General features: G+C 42.6%; 1 protein-coding gene across 2 annotated transcripts in view; it reads left to right on the plus strand.

Moving 5' to 3' along the window:
- LOC108256588 (raftlin) overlaps positions 1-16,064 on the plus strand; it is an 81,788-nt gene that overhangs the window by 32,942 nt on the left and 32,782 nt on the right. For both annotated transcript variants that reach the window (XM_017453624.3, XM_017453623.3), the window contains exons 3-4: positions 3,103-3,280; positions 13,442-13,550. In XM_017453624.3, coding sequence (XP_017309113.1) covers positions 3,103-3,280; positions 13,442-13,550 — 287 coding nt within the window. The remainder of the gene's footprint in view (positions 1-3,102; positions 3,281-13,441; positions 13,551-16,064) is intronic.

Raw genomic sequence — 16,064 nt, forward strand, 5'->3', positions numbered from 1 at the left:
TGAGATCCTGCTGGGATGAGCTCTTTTTTTTCCCCTTCCTCTTCCATTCTTTCTACCATTACACTCTTTTATATGCCTCACTTCATCCTATATTGCATGGACGATCATTGGAAGAGAGAATGGATGTGAAATTGATGTTCTAAGCAAAGGGGGCATTTCTGTGATATGATTACCTGCCATCTTGGTCTCATCACATAAAGAGCATTCAGACAAACACAATATGGGAAGGCTGGAGAAAGGATGGAAGGTTTACCCTTGACCTTATGGCCTCCATTTGGAAAGGGACGACCAGAGAACTTTTGACTTCCTATTTTTGTTGACCAGCTGGTTTGAACTTAATGGTCATTAGCCATGAAGTCTCACAGTGGCAGTCGAAGCAATTAGCGGTAATCAGCTTTTATAAATAAATAAATAAATAAATAAAAAAGGTTAGGTCCTCTGTGAGGGGCTAGGCTAACAAGATTGAAAGGCTAACAAGGTTAAAGCTTTTCTAATGATACAGAATTGAACTTGAATGGAGTAGTAGTAAAGAATTTCCATAATAATCTGCATAATAACTGTAACAAAGAAAATACGCAAGGATGCAGGGGCCAACAGTTCTAAAGAGGCGAGCAGGGATAAATCTGCCTTCTCGTTCAAAAATAATAAGACTATTATCGTTCTATTTTGGCATCACATTATTTGCTGTTAACGATCAGTTTAAAGCAGATTACTTTGGACTTTTGTAGAAGCCACAGCAACAGCATCACCAACAGTCCTAAGACTAAGCAGGAAGCAAGCCTGGGACTGATTTCTTTCTAGCCCAGACTGTAGATCACAGATCCTATCACAGACAAATCCATAACATGTCATCGCGAGCGATTGAGAAGGTACATGTGGAATTCAGTCATGGGTATAATGATGAAGAAGGAGATTTATCATTTACTCTATCATCCTTTTTTCCCAAAATGCCACTGGACGAGAAACTAAGAGTAGATATACGAAAGTACACAAAGTCCAATCAAAGTAAAGATTACACAACAAAAGACAGAGGACAGAACTGTACGCTTAGTGTTTGTTTGTTTGTTTGTTTGTTTGAACAAAATGATTCGAAATGGCAGCTTTTCTTTTGGTGTTCACAGGAAACATGGCATGAACGCTATTATTAGAGCACTATCTGAGATTTGAGATACCTAAAAAAGATTACAAACCACAGATGCATCCGCTAATCTGCCTTTATGTATGTGTGTTGATCGGACCTGACGGTATGACGCATTGCTCAAACTTTCCAGTTGACTCGTTGTCATTGGTATCCATAGAATGACACTATACAGGCAAAAGTTTGTGGACACCTAACCATGACACCCGTGTGTGCATTTTGAACATCACGTTCCAGATTCCTTCCCGCTTTACTGTTATATTTACCTCCATTCTTCTGGGAAGGCTTTCCGCTAGATTTTGGAGTGTGGCTGTGAGGATTCGTGTTCAATCACCAAAACGATCATTAGTGAGATCCGTTACCACTGATGCTGGGTGAGGAGACTCCAGTTCCCGTTCATCCCAAAGGTGTTCAGTGGGGTTGAGGTCAGGGTTCTGCGCAGGACGCTCGAGATCTTCCACTCCAGCTTAGGCAAACCGTGTCTTCACGGAGCTCGTGCTGGAACAGGTTTGGGCCTCTTAGTTTCAGTGAAGGGAAATTATAATACTAGAGCGTGCATGCTGTACAAGACATTCTATACAATTGTGTGCTTTCAACTTTGATAGAACCACATATGGCCGTGATGATCAGGTGACCACAAACGTTTGGTCGGGCTGTCTATTAGATTTTATCTCCCCATTTAATATCGGCTAACTTGTCTCTTTGTGTATCGCTCTTGGAAAAACCTCATCTCGGCCAGCTGTTTGGACTTTAAAATGCCACCGTTTTTTTGGAATGATGCCCTGAAAGCAGTCGGCTTGCCAAAGCCTTGACCCGCTGAATCTTTCATTCTTTCTGTCTCCACCTCTATCTATGTTTGTCTTTCTCATTAGCATACGCCTGTCTATGATTATGCTCTTTGACGGGCTTCGTGTACGTGTTCCTGCACAGCTGGGTGGCTCTGACACTTTCTGTCTGATGTTTTCTCATGCCTTGTCTCTTTCGCTTTAGATTGAGACGAGGCTTTGGTTAAAAAAAATAAAAAAATAAAAAAATAACAGCACAGGAGAGCGAGCAAGTCTCTCACCTCCCCACCATCCCTTTCACAATATCAGGTCAGTCTATCAAACCTACCTCATTAATGCCAGAAGAGGGTGCGTGATTGGCCTCGTCTGCCCTGCCGAGAAGCTTTCAGTGCCCCGGTTTAAAAGGCTCCCACCTCACGTCGAGCTAAACAATCATGTTTAATTGGATTTTCATCCAGACCCATTAAATCATAGGAATGGGTAGAAAGCCACCAGCATGCTTCTAATAGCTAAAACAATTGCTATATTTATGTATTTTTTTTCCTGTTGCATCGTGCATGAACAACGCAGTGCAAGCTTCACAGTACGAATAAAAATAGCTGTGTTAGACTCTCCTGAGTCTTTCTGATTACAATTTGGAGGGGGGGAAAAAAAATAAATAAATAAACAGTGTGTTACTTCATACTATTGAAGGTGCATCAATAATTCATAAATAATTCAAGAGCTACACCTACAAGTATGAGGAACGCATATATTTAGACACCGTCCTTAATTACTCAAGTGTCATTCACATAAACGAATTGGTTCTACTTAAAGGATTGCTTGAAATGACAAGGTGGAAACCTCGTGTAGTACAAACCACAGGTTTTATTGTTAGCGGTTTTTAATATGTTGTTGAGTCATAGCTTGCAGAGCAGGACCGAAGACTAAAGGCCTAATTTATCAAGCTGGATACGAATGAATTTATTTGTGAAAATCCAGTACGCCGTTTATTTATCCAAGCATCAGCGATTTTCTGACTTTAATGAGACTAAGGACAGTAAGTTGTCTCCGAACTGGAATGCAGCCAATTAACCTTCAGTGTTCATCCCTGTGTGGGTTACGCCGGCAATTCTAGCCGTCCGACCACTCCGAATAAAGTCATCTCACCTCTTTCTTGCTCTCTGTGTCCTCTGGCAGATGTGACCTCGACCCTGTGCTTGTCCTCGGTACGGGAGCTGCCATCCCAGCTACAAGATCTATACCAGCAGGGCTTTGTCCTCATAGCAGTCCATCCCTTCGTCCACCCGTGCGGCCCGGATCTCGCCAGCGTCCAGCGACAGCTTTATCGAGCGGTGCTCAGCAAAGTGCCCGAAAGGTAGGCAAACCGAACGGTAGGACTCCCCGAAAGCTACACAAGATCCGTCCGACAAACTTGTCCGACCGAGAGATATCCAGCTCTTACTTAACTTCGAAAAACAGAGCGCTTCTAACCAAACTTCTGAAAAGGTTGGCGTTCCTCACAAAATGTCATGGGTGAGTGGAAAGAAGTTGCTTCAATTTACAGTATGTGTATATGTGTGTGTGAGGGAGTGACGGTGGGAAAGCCAGGACAGAACCCAGACTGTTCTCCTAGTAGTGTCATCATAATTCTGCAACAAACCAGAAGAAAGTTATTTTAAATCTGAACACTTTCTATTAGAATTAGTGCCTCCAGTTCATTGTACATGGCAGTATCATTGATGAGTTGCGAGAAAGAGAGGGAGCGAGTGTGTGCCCGCTGAAGAGCTGGGCTCTAATCCACTGGCAAGCAGCAGTCACCACTCAAAGTCACATCCACCCCCTGCTCTCAGCTCTGCTGGCTGCAGCCTGGAGTCCCGTGTGTGTGTGTGTGTGTGGTGTGTGTGTCCAGAAGTGGAGTGTATCCAACTAGACAGGCACAGTGAAAGTCAAGTCACTGGCCAGAACTCCCACACAGCTGTCAGTAACTAAGCAAAGCCAGCATTTACACTGTGTGACTGTGTCCGTTTGTGTGTGTTTGTACGCGAGGGTATTATTATGTTTCTATTTACATCGGGTTTTTTGCTTCAGTAATGGAGCATCAGTCGCTGTCGTCTGTGCTGCGCATCCATGACCAGCTACAGAGTCAACGTACAACATCAGCTAATGTTTCCTGATCCTCGTTCCACTGCTTGCTGTAGCTATACAGTCCATTTCCATGCAGCATGCAGCATGATCATCATTAGTGCCCAGATGGTAGGCCAGCTTCATAGAGATGCCCAGAAGGCAAAAATGTTCCACAGAAGTTTCTAAAAGGCAAGCAGTACTCACAAAAAGTGCCCCGAAAGTCAAGCAGTCCCCATATAAGGTTCCAAAAGTCAAGCAGTCCTCAAAAAAGTGCCTAACAGGCAAGCAACATACACCAGCTCCTCACGAAACTACCAGAAAGGTAGATAGACTTCATAGAAATAGAAAAAAATAAAAAATAAAGGCAGAAGTCTTGGTGGTAGGGCACAAATGACAGAAGTCCTAAGCTGTAGGCTGTGTAGCCAAACCACCAAAAATAAAAAGCCTTCATTGAACTGCCCAAAGGGGAGAGAGTTAATGTTTCTACATTGTTCCTATCAATCTCAAGTCCATTTGTCATTTGTGTGTGTGAGTGTAAGAGAGAGAGAGAGAGGGAGAGAGAGAGAGAGAGCAATACATCAGGCTTCAGGAGCTCAGGAGCTTGTCTTGATCTCTGAGAATAGACAGCGATTCCCCCGAGGAGAGGTGGAGAGGCGCCTATGCCTAAGCTTCAGTCTATGTTTTACAGCTTCAATGTCTCTCTCGCTCTCTCTCTCTCGCTCTCTCTCTCTCTCTCTCGCTCTCTCTCTGTCTCTCCCATTAAAGTCTGCTTTATTGCTTTCATTGTTTTTATTTACAGTTCTGCTGAAGCAATTCTAAGGGGGTAACAGCTATAAAACACGTAAACAAAAGAATGCCAATAACACTAGTATTACTAACAAGACCACTAAATATACAATGTCGCTTACACTTGTTCACTATTATATCAACATCGGTGGCCTCTGTGCCTGGCAGTCCCAGCAAAGGAGGAGTGGCCCTGCGTGTCCCACTTAAGAAAGTAAGATTCAGAAGGACTAGAAAACGTCCAACATGAAAGTGTGGCTTCTGTGCCTGTCGGTGCTTATGAAGGAGGTGTGGCCTCTGTGCCTGGGAGTCACACTGAAGGAGATGAGGCCTTTGTGTTAGTCCTAGTGAAGGATGTGTTAGCTTGTGTACATATTGGTCAAAAGGAGTAACAGCCTCTGTATCTGTCAGATTCATTCACGCTGAAGGAGGTGTGGCCTTTATGCCTATCAGTCACACTGAAGGAGGTGTGGCCTTTATGCCTATCAGTCACACTGAAGGAGGTGTGGCCTTTATGCCTATCAGTCACACTGAAGGAGGTGTGGCCTTTATGCCTATCAGTCACACTGAAGGAGGTGTGGCTTTTATGCCTGTCAGATTCAGTTACACTGAAGGAGGTGTGGCCTTTATGCCTATCAGCCACACTGAAGGAGGTGTGGCCTTTATGCCTATCAGTCACACTGAAGGAGGTGTGGCTTTTATGCCTGTCAGATTCAGTTACACTGAAGGAGGTGTGGCCTTTGTGGCTGTCAGTCGCACTGAAGGAGGTGTGGCTTTTATGCCTGTCAGATTCAGTTACACTGAAGGAGGTGTGGCCTTTATGGCTGTCAGTCACAATGAAGTAGGTGTGGCCTTTGTGGCTGTCAGTCACAGTGATGTAGGTGTGGCCTTTGTGGCTGTCAGTCGCACTGAAGGAGGTGTGGCTTTTATGCCTGTCAGATTCAGTTACACTGAAGGAGGTGTGGCCTTTATGGCTGTCAGTCACAATAAAGTAGGTGTGGCCTTTGTGGCTGTCAGTCACAATGATGTAGGTGTGGCCTTTGTGGCTGTCAGTCGCACTGAAGGAGGTGTGGCTTTTATGCCTGTCAGATTCAGTTACACTGAAGGAGGTGTGGCCTTTATGGCTGTCAGTCACCAATGAAGTAGGTGTGGCCTTTGTGGCTGTCAGTCACAATGATGTAGGTGTGGCCTTTATGGCTGTCAGTCACAATGACGTAGGTGTGGCCTTTATGTCTGTCAGTCACAATGACGTAGGTGTGGCCTTTGTGGCTGTCAGTCACACTGACGTAGGTGTGGCCTTTGTGGCTGTCAGTCACACTGACGTAGGTGTGGCCTTTGTGGCTGTCAGTCACACTGAAGGAAGTGTGGCATTTATGCCTGTCAGTCACTGAAAAGAGGTGTGACTTTAGAACGAGCATCTTTCAGAATATTCTACATCAACTAAGGCGAGTTTATTTGTTCATTTTGGTTTGCTGTAGTATTTGGTTTGCTGTCATGGTTACAGATATAATTCACCTCTGTCTCACAACACTGCTTTACAGATACCACATTGTCCTTTATCCACCCTTTCTCATACCTAAAGCTCTAAAACATTTCTTGTCTCTCTGCTGGACCTCGGGGGCAGTTAAACTCACTAAATTCCAGAAATCCCTCTGACTTTACAGGCACAGCAGGGGTCCGAGCTGCACATTCCTCACACACGAGCATCTGACACTCAGTCCTGAGTTGACTGGGATGAATCAGGCGTGTCTACATGAAAGAATCCGTCTGATACTTTAATATATGTGATGATACTCTTCATGCTTCTATTTCCCCTGAGGGTGTATTTTTCCCTTCAGGAGGAGCAGCGTATATGCTTTATGGCTTGCACTTGTCCATCGATATTCTGGTGACCATCATGCTCATTTAACTTCCATGCAGAAGTGCACACATGTTCACACCTCTCAGGCCTTGACACCTGAAACACATTCGCTCCTTCATGCATGAAAAATGTGCAGTAGACGGGTGACAGGAGAGATGCGTTCAGAGAAAGAGGGATGGAGAGCGAGAGGCAGATGGGGAGAGAGAGGGTTTGGAGAGGTTGGAGTTTAAATGTGCATGCCTGAGTGAGAGAGAAAGAGAGAGAGAGAGAAAGAGAGAGAGAGGAGGGGAAAATGGAGAACGGGAGGGTGAAGGTTTCTCATCTTTTGATTGTTTGTGGCCAAGCTGTCCTGTTTATCGCCAACATCCGTCACCGTGGAGACAGTCATTCACATCAACAGCAGCCGTAGGGGAAAAATCTGAAGGAGAAAAAAAACACGATGAGACGTGAAACACGGCACGGCATTGCTCAAGTTCTCTAAACGACATTGAGAGATGAAGGGGCAGTACAGACAGAGAAGACAAAAGCTCCCAAAATCTTTCTATTTATACCACTGACAAAGAGAAGAGAAGCGAAGGACCAAAGAGTAAACAGGAAAAAGTGTAAGATAAGAGGAAAAGAATATGAAAATTGTATTATGAATGGTTCTCATCAATTATTAGTAAGAAAATAAGGGGGGGGGGGTGGTGAGAGAGAAGGAAATAAAAAAGAAAGTAGAGAGTGAGATAAACAAATAGAAAGAAAGAGAGGGGGGAAAGTGAAGGAGAAATGAAGTGTGCGAGATGAGAAGACCATTAGAGGTCTAATGCGACGAAAAGAAAAGAGAGTAAAGAACAGAAAAGAAAAGTAATGAAAAGAGAAGTAAAGAAGAGAAAAGATCAAATAAAAAAGAAGAGCGAGAGAGAGAAAGAGACAATAAATACGATAGAATTTTTTTTTTTAACGAGATACGAGAAGAGGAAGAAATTATAAAAAAAAAAAAAAGTAAAAAGATAAATGGTCTGCACTTATATAGCACGTTTTTAACCTTAGCGGTTCTACAAAGCACTTTACACTGTGTCTTATTCACCCATTCACACACACACACCAATGGCTGTAGAGCTCCCAAGGCACTAGCGTGCCATCGAAAGCAACTCGGGGTTCAGCGTCTTGCCCAAGGACACTTCGGCATGTGGAGTCACGTGGGCCGGGAATCGAACCGCCAACCCTACGATTAGTGCACAACCCGCTCTACCACCCGATCCACAGCCGCCCCAAGAGAATTAAGTGTAAGTGGAAAAAAGGGTGATAAAAGAAAAGAAAGTTTCAACAAGATGTGGGAAAAAAATGGACAGAAACAAGAAGTAGAAGGACAACCTGTTAGCGTGTTAGCGCTGCTAGCTGGATATGAGGCTTTTAGCATTCAGAACATGTGTGTTGCTCCAGTCCAGTTCTCCCCTGTGTGTATTAGCTTCACCGCTAAACCACTGTGCGTTACAGTTCACTCCTGCTGCCTACACACCGCAGCTCCAATCCATCAGCCCACCTGTCTCACAACCTACAGGCAGGTAAACAACATGGCCGCCTTGACCGGAACATTAATGTTTCAAATATCATAGGCTGAACATTAGTCAGGACATAATGGATTACTCAGAGAGAGCGAGAGAGTGAGAGAGAGAGAGCGAGTGAGTGGCTGGTGCCTTTTCTAATTTCAAATGTCAACCATCTGAGGTCTCCGGGTTCCTTTTTTTTTATATGCTGTTCCACTTCAGTGGGGAATGCAGGGTAATTTATTCAAGATCATTGGGAAATTGTAGTGCGCTGCGCTCTGGGAGAGGTGCGACGGGGGATCCCATTAAGGGCGATCTGCTCGCAGAATATTATTCATGGTTGGGCAAATAGGCTGTGCTACATAATTAATGCACTGATGAAAGATTGTGAAACACACATTCAGTGGATTCAAAGTGACAGTGTTGTCATGGCAATGCGGTCACACACACACACACACAGAGGGACGCACGCTCGTACACATGAACAGGATGCTGCCACAAGACCCGGAAACACCGCCTCTGGTGTCTATCTGATATCATCACTAAGAGTCCTATAGGCAAAAACACACACACACACACACACACACACACACATCCACAGGCTGACTTTTGCCAACGGTGCAATCCAGCTGTGATCACCAGTGGAAACTGAATCAAACACGAGTCAACATATGTGCTGCCTACAAACTAGCTCCCTTAAAGGCGATGATGTCCTCTAGCGGGAACAAATCATGCTTTGTAAAATTCTCCGCCTACGTCTGCACACGATTTAGGATTAAAGGTGCAGTCAGCAAATTTTCTAGCAATACTCCAAAAAGTTCCAAACAAATGCAAAAGCCCCACCCCTTTACCAAAGCCACACCTCCAATCATGCACACCCAGTGCCTGGGCTGTTGTTGTTTGTTTTGTTTTTTTTCTCTCTATCTCTTCTGTTGTTGTTTTTTCTTTTTTTCTGAAACTTTGTAGATTAATAGCCTAGATAACTGACAAGATTATCCTAATCTAATAGATACTGAGGATAGAGATTGTGTGAGACAGCATTTATCTGCTCTACCCTGTTACTCAGTCAATAAAACAGTTGCTAATGACAAGCTAGTTACTTGTTACTTACCTGAGGACATAGCGTATCTACGTCCCCAGGGTCCTATATTCCCCAGATTTATCTGGCACATAATGAACACAGGATATTATTTAATAAATCTAGGGAACATAGGAATGACCCCCAACCCTTGCTACTGGATAATAATGGTTAGCAAAAATGGTGTCTCTAGCAATGTAGCTAGGCTAAACCATAACTTGTGTGGTGTCAACATTCAACACAGCTTAACTTATGAACAGCTGATTATGTGAGAATCGTATAGCAATTCTGCGTACCATCACTTAGCATTTACCTCATCTTAGCTCACTAAATAAGGCAAAGTCATGAAGTCCACAATTGAAGAATTTCGGGGGGGCGGTCCTACTTCATGACATAAATAAAGCTGATATTAGATCCAAAGCAGCTTAAAGGGGAAGGGGAAATGATAATACAGATGAAAGCTAGTAAGTGCTGGCTAGCGCCGGGCAAATGAGTCCATCCACCATCAGATTTCATTATTAGCCATGTTCAGAAAATTAGAGGAAATAAGGGTTTCAGACACGATTTCTATGAGGCAAGATATTTGAATCTGAAAGTGTGTGTGTGTGTGTGTGTGTGTGTGTGTGTGTGGGTGTGTGTGTGTGTGAGGGAGAGATAGACACCACAGAGAATTCAACCCACCAGCATGGCTATTCCTGCTACACAGCCCAGCAGGAACCAGACTCACCTCGGGCACAGCGCTTGGCTTGATACAGCCACACACACACACACACACACACACGGACGCATACTGCAGGCACATATTTGCGCCTCCTGACGACACACAGCCATCTGCTGCCTACATACAGCTTCCCTCATGTCGCCATGTGAGTCCCTTGACACACGCTCAAACCTGCTCCTGCCTCCACACACACACACACACACACACACACACACAAACTGACACATAGGAAAAGGATGAAGTGAGGAGCTCAGAAGTGTCTCTGGTGTCAACAGTATGGAGGGTGGGTGTGAGCTCTATATGGCGTAATTGTACATTTCAGAAACACCTGAAATAAAAGTTACATAAGTTCTAAAATTACACACGCTGTTGTTTGTATGTTTGTGCGTATGTGTGTGTGTGTGTTAATGCTTGCCATGATTTATGCGCGACCCACGTCGATTCGTCATTTCCAGATGCCATGAGCTCTCGAGACTAATCCTGCATGCATTACGATTTCACCGTGAACTACATGGAATGAAGAAATACCTCCACAAGTGTTGCAATATGTTTGTTTTGGACAGGCGAAGCTTCTTTCTGCTTATTTGGAGCCGGTGCCGAGGCGAGGCTGCCTTTCCACATCTAAGGTTTTCTTTCCAGATCTAATGAGTACACAAGCAAAGATTTTGCAGTGAGAACATGAACCCAGACAGGATTCTCACGCAGCTATTCCATGTTAGCTTGAAATCAACGCACAATTGTTTCGATCGATCTTAAACCAGTAGCTCTGAAGGGAAAAATGATAGAAATGTATACAATGTTCAACAATACCTCAAACAAAAGCTTGTTTGTTCAATAACATTCACCCTGAACGTGTTGCGCTAGAGCTACGAATTTAACGAAGCCAGCAAGTCATTTCACACTACACGTTTTTTTTTTGTACTCAACTGCCAACGCAACTTTAATCTCTCTAGCCAATGAGAGTAAATCGCTGTTAAGCCCCGCCCACACGTGAGATTTGCAACGGAATGGCGAACGTAAAATTGCGGAGCCGAACGAAAACTTTTTAGTGTTGTGTTTTTGTTGTTGTTGTCGTTGTTGTTGTTGTTCTAAATTTAGCTAAGCTGTTAGTTTCATTAGCCTCATAGCTCCAGTGCAAGACTAAAGCAACACACTTTAAACAGGAAACAAGTCACGGCTGATCGACTACGTTCGAATACAAGGGTGTAAATTTCCTTTAAGGGGTGGAGCAGAATGCAAAATGTACAATATGATAAGTATAAAATGCAGTTCCCTGTCTTATATGACAAGAAATATGCGCTAATAGACAGTGAATTGTACATACGTAAAGACTTTCCTTTGGTTATTTCTTCCCCATTCTTCATGAAGACAGCTGCCCTTCAAAAAACTTTACCGCGTATCAGATATTAGGTCGTATATCTTATTATTTTCAGGCATTTTTGTATCATTAAACACGCTAAAAAAAAAACAACCCGAACGTATGTAATAAATTGTAACAGGGTGTTATTTTCTGCTTTGTAAACTCACAGTCTGTTTTCACAGACACCGCCCACTGGTCATTAATATTCATAAATCAGACCACTAATTTCATTAATATTCATTAGCTTGCTAATAGCTTTCTCAGTGAAGGGAGAAGCGCAGAGAAAGAAATTTTACCCAGAGATTATAGCGAGTTTTCCTTCTGGGGAATGAATGATGGATTTATTTGCTGCTTTGTAGCAAGAATGCTTATTTTCTCCAGACTTACTGTTCTTCCACTCATCATTTTGAGCTGAAATGTGAGCGTCGTGACAAATCGCACAGCAGAGTGCTGAATGGTATGTGGAACGTTACGATAGCATATGGTTCGGGACGTAGCCTGTGAGTGTCGGTTGTACTGCGTTTTGATTGGCCGCCGTGGCAGCGAATCGCAGCGAGTGATTCAAATGAATCACTCGATTGACTTACATGCAATTTGTGATGTTGGCAATGATTTTTGTCACAACTTTACTTAATGTAAAAAAAAAAAATCACAATGTAGGACCTTGTCACGATCTCGCCTGCAGATGGTGCTGCGGCGGCGAGCACACGCTCGTGGTTTGCGTATGAACTATGGAGACTTTGTTTACAATGGACACGTGCGTCTGTTTCTGTTCTGTCTCGTCCTTGTTTAGTCATTGGTTGTTTTTCGAGGGTGTGTATTAATTGTTACCAGCTGTCAGCGTTCAAGGTCAATTACATTTGTTATTTAAACCCCTCGTGTTGCTGCGCACTTCGCGCAGTATTAAATGTGCTAATGGGTAAAGCAGTAACGGAGTGTATAGATGTCGATATGGTTAAGTTTCCATGTCCTGTTCTCGTTTTGTGTTTGACCTTAGCTCGAGAGATAAATGTATAGACCCCATGTATGTGTTAGCTACCTAGATTCTGAGCGGTAGTGTTTCCATGTCCTGTTCTAGTTTCATGTTTCGTGCCTCGGTTCTAGTTTAATGTTTAGACCTCGTTTCTCGTTTCACGTTTAGACCTTGTTTTCCTGTTTCATGTATATTGACTTCGGTTGTGAATAAATACTCGAATCTGCACTTGCTTCCGCATCGAGTCTGTTTCGTAACAGACCTAAAATAACATTGTGTGTAATGTTATTGTCTATATATTATCATATAGCATAATCTCTAGCATCTCTATACTCTATAGCCTGTAATGTTAATGTTATAATATTTCTTATCAGCGGGCACGGTGGCTTAGTGGTTAGCACACTTGCCTCGCACCTCCAGCGTAAGGGTTTGAATCGCGCCTCTTCCCTGTGTGCACGGTGCTTCGGAGGTTTCCTCCGGGTACTCCAGTTTCCTCGCCAGTCCAAAGACATGCACCTTAGGCTGATTGGCATTTCCAGATTGTCTGTAATGTGTGTGCAGTTGAGCCCTGCGATAGGTTGGCAGCCCTTCCACGGTGTCCCCCGTCTTGTACCCTGATAGGCCCTGGATAGGCTCCAGGTTCCCCGTGACTCTGTGTAGGAAAGCGGTATGGAAAATGGATGGATGGATGGATGGATGGATGGGTTGTGATGTTACCTGACAAACCAGAACGCTCTCTGTAAAGACCTACTCACCAGAAAGCTTACTGACACTGGAGACTCCTTCCATAAATGTTAAATAAATGTCTCCTTACAGAAAGCCGCATCATATCAGTGATTACACATGTTATTTCTTTGTTAAATAACAACACAACACTGAAAAATCTGCTGATTATTAGTCAAAAATGATGTGAGTTGTTACTATAGAAACGATAACATATTAGAACGAGTGCATGACCTGTGATTTGCTTTACAGCCAGAACTGCTGCCAGATCAACAACTTCTGGCCAATCAGAAGCCAGAATTCAACTTCATTGTGCTATAACACATATGTCTCTTTCTTTCTTTCTTTCTTTCTTTCTTTCTTTCTTTCTTTCCTTCTTTCTAGTTCGGAGAAAAGTCCATCAGAGTTCGAGCCGTACCATCTGAAGCTGGAGGAGTGTTTGTCTGCTGATCATATTCCGACCCTGGAGCACATCCAAGGATATGTGAAAAAAGTAACTTCTTGTTTTTGTTTGTTTGTTTGTTTGTTTGTTTGATTGATTTTTGGCCAAACTGTACCACATATACACACACACCCACACACACATCCTGTCCTTCCGTCCGATCCATACGTGATGAGCAGGAACACAAGCTCTTCATATGAAAGATAGTAAGACGGAAATCTGAATCCACACAGGCATCATTCATCCTGTGATTGGATTGATATTAAAACGCGAGAGGGCCCGGTACGGTTCAGCGTTTCTGTGAACTTGGTTGTGAGATATGCATATCTGCGAGAGTTATTACTCCTCAAAGAACCATCACGACATCAATCTTCAATGACTGCGTCGAGAGAGAGAGAGAGAGAGAAGAAAAAAAAAAAAGGAAATGATTCCGCTGCCCTTTCTCCAACGACAAATGAATTACTACGAGAGCCGACGAGCGACAGAGCGACGGTTTCTTATCTGTGCAATTTCATTTGCCGTATTGTTGGAAATATAATGACGGACCCCGGGCGTAAACGTGCGGTAATGCATTAAACAACGCGGTTGGAAAGGGACGCGATGGTTCTGTGGGTCTTAATGTTCGACAGAATAAACTGGTGTGTGTCGGCAGAGTGACTTTGTCGCCATCAGCGCATGAGACCTCAGGCTGGGTTTTATTAAAGCAGCAGAATGGAGAATGGCGTCATTAGCATTTCTTGACAGCTAACAATTCAATTTCATTTGATGAGAAGTCGCATATTGGCTTCCAAATGCAAACTGACAAAGGCAAAGTGTGTGTGTTATGGGGCGGGGGAGGGGGGGGGGGGGTTAGTGGTTTGGGGGTGCTGGAACGCGACTGATTTCAGGACGCAGTGAGCACAGCGAGGCCTTGGACTTCAGCCATACTAATCAGGGTAGTTAATACTGAATAAGCCAATTCCAGCAAGCGAGGGTGGCCCGGTTTGTAAATAATTGCTTCGGATACAGTGTGATTGTTGGGAATAATGTGGATTATTATTCAAGCTTGACACTTTTGACAATAAAGAGAACTGAAACGATTTTTTTTTTCCAACCCTAAGACAATCGGATCTGCTTTTTTTTTCCCTTTCAGTACACATGCGAATAGTGCTGCAGTGGGATTTAGCCTTCCTTTCATCCCATCTGACTGAAAAAGTTAGTCTGTCCACTTCCCTATCTGTATAGTCTGCTCAAACTGATCAGCTTGTAAAGCTTCGACTTTCATGCCGTTAACATCGTCATCGTGGAGGTCGGTAACTAGCCGAGTCGAGTCTCTGGCAGAACAGTGCAAATGCGTCGTATTTATTCGCCATGAGGATTTATTCGACCATTTTCTTGCCTGTGATAATGAAATAGCATCTCTGAACCCCAACACTCTTTTGCATTGGGTTTTGGGTTGAATATTAATAATGTATTAATCCGTATCTGCCATGTGTGCGTGTGTGAGATCCTTTGACCTCTAATACCCTTTTTTCCCCCCTTTTTTTTTTTTTGCTACAACTTTATGTTTAGACTTTTTGATGTCCCGCTGTTTTATTCCGTGAGCGTCCTCTGAAAAAGTCAAGGGCAGGTCAAAAAAAAAAAATACAGAAAAAAAAAAAAAAACGCTTTTTGTTCCGGGTCTGAAAACGTCACGCTGTGAACATGTCTGTGAATAAAAGGAACGGTCATCGTCTACAGCATGCTGCTCTTTTGTTATTAAGTTGGCCTACTATATCATTCACTGTAACACTCATTTATGACCCAGAATTAATTCATTAATCAGCTAGTCATTAAACAATAGTTACTACTATGTAACATATGAAGCATCCATAAGAAACTGAATACAGCTACCTGATACCTGATTAGTTGCTAATGCTTTATAATGACCTCACCATTTTAATGGATGACATGGCAGTCATTTATTAATTATACAAACCTGCTTATAAACTGGTTATATACTATTGGATGAACAAAAAAATACTAACTCATATACAAAAAAAAAAAAAAAAACTGTGACGTTAAATATTACTTTTTAATCATGAACCTCAAGTTCATAAATAATTACTTATTAAGTATATAATAATGAAGTATTTACCGGTGTATGAAACCTGTTTCCAAATCCATTGTACACTTTTATTGGAGTTATTTTATTTCATAGTTTTTATCTTAACCTACAAATATGATTTTTTTTTTCTCTTTTTTCTAATTTACAATAATGAAGTCAATCTATTAAGCATTTAATTTCTTTATCTACTTCATTTTGTGCTAGGGTATACAAACTTTTGCACTCCAATTTATATCAAGTTTATAACCTTTTATTGGGTGGAAAAAAAAAAAGTTATTATTGAAAGTGTTCATAACTTTAAAAAAATCAAATAAGATGTGCGTGAAAGATGAAATGAATCTATTCCAACATTCAGTTTATGTACTAACATTTCTATAACATTTAATTATTAATAGTAATGATAAAACGGTAAGTACACGACCTGTAAAAATCCTTATTATTAACCCTGTAATAAACATCATGCAAACCAAATTCATCGA

This window comes from Ictalurus punctatus, chromosome 23, assembly GCF_001660625.3.
Source record: "Ictalurus punctatus breed USDA103 chromosome 23, Coco_2.0, whole genome shotgun sequence".
Classification (NCBI taxonomy): Eukaryota; Metazoa; Chordata; class Actinopteri; order Siluriformes; family Ictaluridae; genus Ictalurus; species Ictalurus punctatus.